Source organism: Chiloscyllium plagiosum, chromosome 2 (assembly GCF_004010195.1).
Source record: "Chiloscyllium plagiosum isolate BGI_BamShark_2017 chromosome 2, ASM401019v2, whole genome shotgun sequence".
In the NCBI taxonomy this organism is placed as follows: domain Eukaryota; kingdom Metazoa; phylum Chordata; class Chondrichthyes; order Orectolobiformes; family Hemiscylliidae; genus Chiloscyllium; species Chiloscyllium plagiosum.
This window is the reverse complement of record NC_057711.1, coordinates 27,875,267-27,886,203: the sequence shown is the minus strand read 5'-3', so window position 1 is coordinate 27,886,203 and position 10,937 is coordinate 27,875,267. Positions and strand designations below refer to the sequence as shown.

Sequence of the window (10,937 nt, the reverse complement as noted above, 5' to 3'; positions counted from 1 at the left end):
CAGAGGGTGGTACATGTATGGAATGAGCTGCCAGAGGAAGTGGTGGAGGCTGGTACAATTGCAACATTTAAAAGGCATTTGGATGGGTATATGAATAGGAAGGGTTTGGAGGGATATGGGCCGGTTGCTGGCAGGTGGGAATAGATTGGGTTGTGATATCTGGTCAGCATGGACGTGTTGGACCGAAGGGTCTGTTTCCATGCTGTACATCTGTGTGACTCTATAACTCTAATGATTGATTGCATTTAGAAATGACCCATTCTGTCAGTTTGAGTGAATGGACAGCACTGAAGCTAAGTGACTTGAGACGTTCCATCAAGAAAAGGTGGGAGCCAACCAAAGTATATCACTGTACTGTCTGAACTGAACACATTGTTGCATTTTTGCTTATCTGAGGCTGGATGTTCAAATTTAGTTTGTATAATTTGATTGAAATGTGACTAAGAGAATTTAGTGAAATTGATAATTGACATTGTGCAGAAAATAATATTTCTGCAATTTAAATGTTGTTGAAAAATCAGATTGTTTCAGAATTGTTGAGGTCTCAGCACATTCGGAATTTCTGTTGTATCAAAGGAAACTTTGCCTCCAGTTGCAACAGTATGATTATGCAGTAACTGTTCTTTCAGAACAAGGAGAGTTGTTCAGATTGAATTATTGTAGTCTCACAACTTAAAGAATTTTCTATTTGTAGCTAAAGGATGTGCAAGGAAATATCCATTAAAGAGCAGCCAATCTAATAAATTAACTGATCCAAAGATGCTTTAAGAGCATAAAGCTATTCTCAATCGCATGGCTTGCTTTCAATAAATTTGAGATGTTTTTTTAAAACTTGATTCAGTGGGATCCACATAACCTTTGGTATATGGAGTTATGTGGATCCCACTGGAACAAGCTTTAAAAAAGGCCAAGATGACGTAAAATTTACACTGATCTTAAGTGATATGGATCAGTAGCTTCAGGGGTTGCTAAAATTTGGGTGAGGAAAAGAACTGGGATAAGTTTTTAGTATGTATAACCATTTAGGTTATGTATAGCAGGGCACTTTTTAAATATTTTTTTTTCTTTTCTGAATAAGGACTAGGATTTAAAATGTGAAATGGTAGAAAGATTTTTTTGTGACTTTATGATTTGTGTGGCATTCAAAATTTTTTTTAAAAAAAATTCCCTCCTTTCTCATTCTGCTTTGATAGGATACTGAAAATACTTCTTCTGATGAAGAGATGAAGATGGCAGAGTTAAGGCCCCCCTTGATTGATACACCAATCACTCAACCAAAAGTTGTTGCTCTGTGTAAAGAGAAAAGAGGTTGGTTAAGATTGGCTGAACATACATCCAAATTACAGATTGGTAAAATTGTCAGAACCTTTTGATTGTGGGTAAGATGTGAAGAGAGCTTCACCTATATAGTTTTTTTTTAAAATTACAGACTATTGTCTGAAAATATGTAGGTGCTTTAAAATCATTTTTAATACGCTTCCATTAAGGACAGACATAGAAATTAAGTTTTTGTAACTATGACACCTGACTAAAATCAATTGACTTCACTTTTGGTTCATCTCTAAAATTGTGTTTCAATTAGCTGAACAACTGCCTTGATTTCTGATTTACATGTGTATCCTGATCTTGCTGATAAATTGGAGACCAAACTTGAATTTATATGTTGTCTGTCTTGTTCTTGTGATGCCCTAATACACCTCAGAGCCAATTAATTAATTGAGACGTCTAAATTCTGTTAACAACAAATCTGACTACAGTAGATGGTATGATTGACACCTTCCGCACAGTATCGCTCAAGTCTTGGCTTAAAAGCTGAAAGTAGCCAATTCCTTAAATGCAATATTCCCTATATATTAGCCAAGGAAATGTATTGAAACCTTAGAGTAGGACTTGAACTAATAATTCCAATCTGTCACATGAGTGTGTTACCATTAAGCCAATTTAACTTAAATATTTTGGTGGTTCTCTTTAATCCTCAGCAATTTTACTTACATATCAAAATAGAAATACATGGACTCTGCAGAGTCTAGTGAGCCCTCCTAGTAAAGGACAGCAAATTTGAGTTAGATTATTTCCACAACTTGTTATTCGCAGCTAATGAAACTTGGTGGTGAAGCACATTGATTATCTTTGGCAACAGTCTTACTTGTCCGAAAACACACATAAGCAATGATAACTTTTGTTGAGAGGAAGAAAGAGGAGTTATTATATGGGCTGTATGGTTATTAGTAAAAATATAAAATATTGAAATTGGATTTGGCAGTATATGTTAAGATTTTCACTGATGACTTCTGGGTCAGAGCTGTGCTTTCACATGGAGACTTGCTACATTATCTGAGAAATTGGAATTTACTGGTCTTTGTTAAATGATCTAATTGTAAAAACTTTTTAAAAGATTTTTCACAATCGGTGTTCAATTTCATATTTGTGTTCTCATTTTTTTGGGCAAGGGATTTGGATATTGCTGAGAGAGCCAGTATTTCATGCACATTCCTAATTGCACTTGAGAAAGTAGTGGGGAACAGCTGCCTTGAATATACCTGTTTCGTTAAGCCATTTTCGAGGGCAGAAGGGGAGTTAGATGGAGGCCAAACTCTCAAATTTCATTTTTTTTTTTGCTCTTTCCAAATTTAGTTAATTAACAGAATTCATTTCATAAACTGTCATTTTGGGATTTGAAATCCAAACTCCAGATTACTACTTAAAGCCTCTGAATTATTACTTCAGGAATATAACCTCTGCGTGACCATAACCATCTTAAAAGCACATTCCCTAGTGTTATCAAGTGCTAGATTTATTTCTGAAATAAGAAAATTCATAGTTCTATCATAAGTAGTTAACCATTCACGGTAATGAGATTCTCTCTCTAAAGCAGAACTAAATCAAAGATGATAATTGGTGAACAGTTAACGTGCTTGCTGAAGTAGTGAGATCCATATGTGTTTTAAGTATTTTTCTATGAATATTTTTTCTATTAGATTCAGTTTAGCCAGTATTTTTTATTTGTTTTCAGGAAATTTACAACAATTGAGTAGTAGACATGGGATTCCAGTGTACACAGGTTGTTGATGAGGTTAGGCAGCGGAAACTGCCCTTGGCACAAAAATAAACCTTGTGATCGATGGAAAGCTTACAACTCTTTACAGTTTTAGAATCATTCATATATTTTAAAATATGATTTGATGTCTGTGTTCAGGTGTTTGTTCTGATCTTATAGTTTGACATTGCTGATTGAAACAAGTTGTCACAGCAATCGTGTTGCCTAAAAGCAGTGCCTTATATTTTCTTTTTAGTAACTTACTCCTATTAATTCCAGCATGTATAACCCTTTTTAAGGTATTTGTGTTCTGCTGAACTATGAAACCTATCTTGCCAAGTCAAAGGAATCTTAAATTTCCATCTAATCCATGGAGATGGTGAAGTTTTTTTTGTGTGTTTGTGTCTGTAATTTATCCAATTATATTTGAATGCTTTCTCCTATCTCGAAAAAGATGATGCTGATTCCTTATTTGAGGAGATAATTCCAAACAGTAATCAGAACAACAGTAATTGTTCGTCGCCATCCAGGATATCGGACACAGTTTCCTTCAACACAGAAAGTAGCCAGGAAACCTTGCATTCAACCCCTGACAAAACTGCCATCCCACTTCTTAAAAGGTAAACCCTATTGGACTGTTCAGAGAAATTACTCTCTACCCATTCAGACGCAATGAAAGAAAGATTGGATGGCATATTCATGAATGGCCTGCATTTCTCTACTCACTGAAGTTTAGAAGGAAGAGGAGGAAGTGATCTCTCAGCCAATAAAATTCTGCCAGGACTAAACAGGGTGAACACAGGCAGGATGTTCTTGATGACTGAGGATTTCAGAACCAAGGGTTACAGTTTAAGGATACAGGGTGGCCCATTTAGGACTGAGAGGAGGTGAAATTTCCCAAAGAACGGTGAATCTGTGGAATCCTGTGCCACGTAAAGCAAGCCAAAACACTTTAATATTTTCAAGAAGGATTCGGATGTAGTTCTTCGGGCTATAGGGATAAAGGGTAGAAATTGGGAACAGGTTACTGAGCTGGATGAGCAGCTATGATCATATTGAATGGTGGAGCAGGATCAAAAGATTGAATGGCCTCTTCCTACATTACATTTTGTTTCAAAATAGGTTTTCAATATGTGTGTCAAAAGTGAGCAAATTAATTTGAGTACAGTTTTATTTTCGATGTTTATGGAAATAAAGTTGTCTTGGCAAATGAGGATATTGTCTCATGTTTAAGTTGGGGTATAAGTTATTCAATTCCTATTTGTTGCTTTTATGATTTTCTTTAAGATTTTCCACTTAATGCAAACACCAACTCTGCATCAAAGTTTATACTTCTGCAGCATATCCAAGAGAACAGAACGTAGAGGACAGACAGGTTTATTGTTCGAATTGAACAACCTCCCCTTGCTGTGTGAACACACAAACTCAGGACTGGATTTAATTCTCCTCTGCAACTCAGAAGCAAAATATAATAGGGAGCTCTTGGTGAAGGTAGTAAGCGAAAGCTCTTACAGGGACACTCCTTCTGTGTTTCTTCCCCAGTCCTGCCTTCTGCTTGAGATATGGGGATCAGGTTTAGGTTAACCTTATTTGAGAATGTCCAAATTTATTCCCGGATTTTCAAGTAATGCGGTGAACCATGCTGATGATGAGATGCTCTATCCTGTTGGTAATCAGCTTCTAAAGAAACTTTTAAGACATGTTGTGCAGTATCAAATGCTGACAACTTAGTTTTGTTACTTAATGATTATGCTTGAACCTTGTTTAAAAAAAATACAGGCTTAATGCATTTATAGGTATATCCATGTTGTAACGTAAATAAAGAGGCTTAACCTCCACTACGGAAATAAGTAAAGTTTATGAGATAGGGGACTAATTCTGGAGCAGGCCTTAAAGTTTGCAGTTCAAAAAGGATGATGAACATTTCACCCTTGGACATTTTAACTTTAATTTGGGAAAACATAAGATGGGTTATCTGTGGACATATATGTTCAAATAGAAAAACAATTTCATGGTATGTAAAATGAGAAATTACTGTTATAGTAACTGAAATGTGAAATATTCTTCTTTGCCTGTGGAAACTGTTTTGACATAGCATTCAGAGTTTGTAGTTTGTCAACAGATATTGCTTAGATTTCTATTGGATCTTTAATAAAATAGCTCTGAGTTGTTACTTGTCATTGTAGATATTTGTAAATTTGCTATTTAAGCATTTTGCAGTCAAAAACAGGACAAATTTTGCACTTGTTGAATTACTTCATTGTTCATGCTAGCCAGTTTTGTAAGCCATTTTGCAGCTTATCCATTGCTTATTGTTGTGAAATGTGATGAATTTATATATTTTTTAAAAAATACTGCCTCTGCTGAAACTGGCTGGTTTCATTTTGTTACCTTTTGCTTTCATTTCTAAGTATTATTAATGTTATTTGCAGAAAAAATCGAGGTGGTCTTCATGAAACATCTCCACTATTACAAAATGGAACAAGATCCAATACACAATTCCATAACACTGTGAAAACTCATGAGAACATTGATTCTCCGATGGAGAACAAAGAAGTTAGTAAATTGTCTGAATTTGAATTGAATGTCGAGCAGAAAATAGCTCTCCTGCAGAGAGAAATGGATTTGAATAGTAATATGCAGCAATACCAGAAATTACTCAAGATTGGTGTGAATAAGAATGAAATAACTGCAGATGATGTGGTTCAGACGTTAGATGAAGTCACTAAATATAAAAGCACTGTTGATGGAGGTATAAACATCCGTGAACAATTGTCAGGAAATATTGTGAAAGGTAACCCAAAAGAAATAGCAGAGCATTTAAAGAATGGAAATGAAATACCTAATGTTTTGCCTCAAAACCAAGTAAATGGACGCCCAGAGGAAATAAGGCAACCTGAATTCTGCACTGAAGCAGAACAACAAAGTTCACCTCTGTTTTCAGATGCTGATGCTGCTATCTCAGGGAGTGCTGAAGAGCTATCTCCACAGAGGGAGTATCCTCAAGGGCCAGTCGTCAAATCTCACAGTATAACACACATTGACACCGGGGGGTTAAAACTTTATGATATCAACGACAATGGACCACATGAGCAAGGCTTAATGGTAAGGACACCCCCTGTAGCTGGACAGGGACAAAATATAATCCGTAGTAAATCGGCCAGTCTTCTAAGTGATCAGTCATTGCAACCATTTAGTGGAAATTCCTCTTCTTCATCAGACCTTCTTTCTTGCAAAAAAGCAGTGTATACATTTGATCAAAACTTCAATCCTCAAGGCATCAGTTTAAAAAGAGGGCCTGTAGCTGTTGCACAGATGCCTCCAGTACCTCAGTACAATGTCCAGTACAGTAGCAGTGGGATAACCAAAGAGAACATGTGGCCACAGAGACCAGCATTTCAAATCGAACCAGGTAATTTAGGATCTCATCACCATCAGCGGTCTGAGACACTTGACAATGCCAATTATGTAAAGCATTCTGCAAACATGAACTTCTCCAATCGCAATAATGCCCAGTCCAATATGTCCTACAATATGCAGCCAAGGATTGGAGCTCGCCAAGTGGAAATGTGGGGATGCCCACCAAGCGAGAGATTGATTCAGGCCAGTCAGAGGTCCACCTTGCAGAGACAGAGTAGTGTTTCATCCGCTTCCTCTGTCACTCTTCCTGAAACCCATCACTGCAGGAGAGTCCCAGTACCTGAAGGCGATTATATGACTTACAGGGATTTACATACACTTGGAAGAGGCCCTCAGATAATCCAGGGCTCACAAAGACCTCTGTCTGCAAGGACTTATAGTGTTGATGGTCCAACTGCATCTCGACCTCATAGTGCCCGGCCACATATTACTGATGTTCCAGAGCGAACAATGTCCATCAGTGATTTCAATTACTCACGGACTAGTCCAACTAAAAGACCCAATGTGAGGGTGAAATCTGAGCATTCGCTTCTCGATGCACAGGGGACCAATAAGGTGCCACCCGATTGGAGAGAGCAGGTGTTGCGTCACATTGAAGCCAAAAAGTTAGAAAAGGTATTGCACTCTTTCTTTTTAATTGCTGCAGCCAAATTTTATATGTTGGATGAAAATAATTTGAAACAGCTGTGCTAAGTATCATGTGGCATGTTTGTGATATTTGAACATTTACAGGCAAATACGTGAATATGATTCGAAGTTCTGTGCACTGTAATAACTTAAAGATTCTCATTTTCACCCACTCTAATATTTGATGCAATTTCTTTGCTAGTTGTTTATTGAATATAGATTTGATGCAGTTTTTTTTAAAGATCATGAATTGGAAAATTCTCAAATATTCTTAAAATTGCAGTATTCCTTTTAAAAGAGATGAGCTGCTTTCTTGAGTAGTGTTTTCAAACCTATCTTTTTTGAGGCAATTATGTGAGTAAATATCAGTGTTCAAGGTACTGAGTTTCCAGTATATTTTGTCAGGAATTGACTACAATCTGCAGCGCAGCCACGTGTTACTGTGTGTCTATGTACTTGTGTGAATCATCCATGAAGTCATTGTAAGTGATTTAATTGACACCATGACCTTAGCAAACCTTGCTGATGAGTGATGATACTGCCTTCACCCTTATGTGAAGCTTCCACTATTTGATTAAACCGTCTACCACTTGTATCACTTAAAGTGGTGTCGCACAGTCATTGCCAAATCAGCTTGCTTGTTCCCAACTCCGCTGGGATCCTTTTGTTTTCTTTTCTACTTCTCAACTATTAATTCTGCCCAACTCACCCAGGTACCATGTCAACTTTCACTGTTTCCCTCTTCACTAATCAAGTTCTCATTCTTAGTAATGTCAATCCACATTTTAGCTCTTAATAGTGTGTTTTTCTGAGTTTACTGCTCTCATATACTCCTTCAGTCCTTCCTCTATAAACTCAGTTACACATATTCATGGCTAACCTCTTGACCGTGCCAACTTATCTGACCTCATTATTGTTATTGGGTCAGTCACAGTGATATCAATGCACATATCCTTCAATCACTTTCTAACCACACTCTCTTTCCCTGCACAGACTCCTCAGTCCTTCAAAGCTCATCCTAGAAAAGAATCTTCCTGTTTCCCTCTGAGCTACATTTTCAACATACAACTGTCAAACATTTGGCCTTCCATTTGCCACAACATTTCTGTGGTTTTTGATTTGCTGAACGCTTCATTCATCTCTATCTTTTGATGCCCTGCTCTCCATTAAAGCCGTTAAGCATTCTCATCCTTCACGGGCGGCATGGTGGCTCAGTGGTTAGCATTGCTGCCTCACAGCACCAGGGACCCGGGTTCAACTCCCACCTTGGGCGACTGTCTGTGTGGAATTTGCGTATTCTCCCCGTGTCTGCGTGGGTTTCTTCCGGGTGCTCCGGTTTCCTCCTACAATCCAAAAGACGTGCAGGTCAGGTGAATTGGCCATGCTAAATTGCCCAAAGTGTTAGATGCATTAGTCAGGGGTAAATATAGTGTCGGGGAATGTGTCTGGGTGGGTTACTCTTCGGAGGGTCGGTGTGGACTTGTTGGGCCGAAGGGTCTGTTTCCATACTGTAGGGAATTTAATCTAATCATTCCTTTTTGTCCACTCCGTAGCAAGAAAATTCAGTACAGGCGCAAGGATGTCCAGCTACAATTATACAGGACACTCGTGAAGTCAGACCTGGAGAATTGTGTGCACCTTTTGTTTCCTTATCTGAGGAAAAGTGCTCTTGCTTTAGAGGGAGTGCAGCAAACGTTGATTGGACTAATGTATGAGAAAAGATTGAGTTGGTTAGAATTGTTTTCACAGGAGGTTACAAGAATGATGGATGTTCTCTAAACTTCTAACAGGGGCTAGACAGCTTAGACGCAGGAAGGATGTTTCTGATGTTGGGGAGAATCCAGAGCCCCAGGGGTCATAATTTCAGGATAATGGATAAGCCATTTTGGACTGAGATGAGAAATTTCTTCACCCAGTGAGTGGTGGGTCTTTGGGCCATGCAAAGTGATTGAGGCCGAACATTGTACTTTCAAGAAGATAACACTCTTGTAGTAAAAAAATAAAGGGATAGGGAAGAAGGTTGGATTAGGGTCTTGGGCTTAATGGTCAGTCATGATCATATTGAATGGTGGAGGAGACTTGAGGTGTTCAATGTTTTTTGTGTTTCCATAGGATGGACATTTTATATATGATTTTAAAAAAATGCAGTTTAGTCATTTATTACCAGATCTGGCCTGACGACAGAAAGAACTATTGTGACAGAGTGTAGTGTCCCTTTGGGCCCAAAAGGCTGGGGTCCTATCCCATCTGCCCCAGAGGTGTGTCATAATAGATTGATTAACAATAATTTCAAGGTACTGTTGTAACATAGCTTTTAAAGTTTTTAAAAAGTATATGTTGGAAGTATTCAGGGGCCTGGGAACATCTGTGGATAGAAACTGCTGATCTTTTAGATCACAAAGCTTTTACCTTTTAATGGTATATTGACATACTATGTCTCATAAAGGTATATCAACTCTGAAACACAAGACAGAAGAAAATCAGATTTGGGAAATCACCACTTCATTACAGAATCTTAACTGAGCAACTCAATTATAGTGACTCTTGATGAATAAATGTATGGCTTTTTTTAAATTTTTTTTTCAAATTTCTATGTTCTCTTCATTACCAAATAATACTGAATTCAAAAGATAATTTCATTTTCGCATCACCCTATACCTTTCCACTCCTTTGTGCACATATACACTATATTCACAGCACTAGACACTGATAGATAAATTTATGGAAGAACCAAATCTGTGATTTGAAACAACTACCATTTGGATGTGTGTGTGCATCCTTTTTCAGAATTTGCAATTGTTTCCATTGCCATTTTTAGTAACACTTTGTTGTGTGAATATTTCTATTTAACCTTGTCAGAGAAAATGCAGTCATTAATTGAAATGGCTGTACAATACATACATTTTGATTTCTTTTTGAAAGAAAGATACAACATAGCTTAGAGAAAGGTATACTGCAATTTCAATATACCATCATTGTTTGTATCCTTTTACTAGGAATCATACTTTTTTTTGTTAGGAATCCTTATTCCAAAACATTGCATGAACAAAACCATCTTGTTAATTGCATGAACTCCTAATAGTTCTTAACCTCGCTGTTCTGGGAAATAACATTTGTATTCAAGTGTTTGGGAGATCAATGCTATAGATACAAAAAGAAAGTTAGAAAATCATCTTGCTTTTCCTTTAAATGCGAAAGATATGCTCAAGGTAAAATCTATTATTAAATGTCATAATTGCATGATTTTATGATTCATTCCTGAAACTGGATGTATACATGTTAATTTGCAGTAAATGCACTTCAAGTTAACATTTAGAAACATTAATCTCTTGGCTGTCAGGAGCTTCGTCACCCTCTGCATGTCCAGTTGCTCACCCTCGATAACATCTGCAGCTGATACGAATAAAATTGAATGGCACCTAACTAGACCTTCAGTTTTTATTAGGTAAAAACAATGACTGCAGATGCTGGAAACCAGATTCTGGATCAGTGGTGCTGGAAGAGCACAGCAATTCAGGCAGCATCCTGTAAAACCTGCGCCCACACCTCCTCCCTCACCTCTGCCAAGGCCCTAAAGGAGCCTTCCACATCCATCAAAGTTTTACCTGCACATCCACTAATATCATTTATTGTATCCGTTGCTCCTCCTCCCTCACCTCCATCCAAGGCCCTAAAGGAGCCTTCCACACCCACCAAAGTTTTACCTGCACATCCACCAATATCATTTATTGTATCCATCGCTCCCGATGCGGTCTCCTCTACGTTGGGGAGACTGGGCGCCTCCTAGGAGAGCACTTTAGGAAACATCTCCGGGACACCTGCACCAATCAACCACACCGCCCCGTGGCCCAAC

At 37.9% G+C, this 10,937-nt stretch overlaps 1 protein-coding gene across 2 annotated transcripts in view; it reads left to right on the top strand.

The window, feature by feature from the left end:
- LOC122557923 (erbin-like) overlaps window positions 1-10,937 on the top strand; it is a 39,540-nt gene that overhangs the window by 3,285 nt on the left and 25,318 nt on the right. For both annotated transcript variants that reach the window (XM_043706155.1, XM_043706147.1), the window contains exons 3-5: window positions 1,194-1,308; window positions 3,492-3,657; window positions 5,470-7,072. In XM_043706155.1, the coding sequence (XP_043562090.1) occupies window positions 1,194-1,308; window positions 3,492-3,657; window positions 5,470-7,072 (1,884 nt within the window). The remainder of the gene's footprint in view (window positions 1-1,193; window positions 1,309-3,491; window positions 3,658-5,469; window positions 7,073-10,937) is intronic.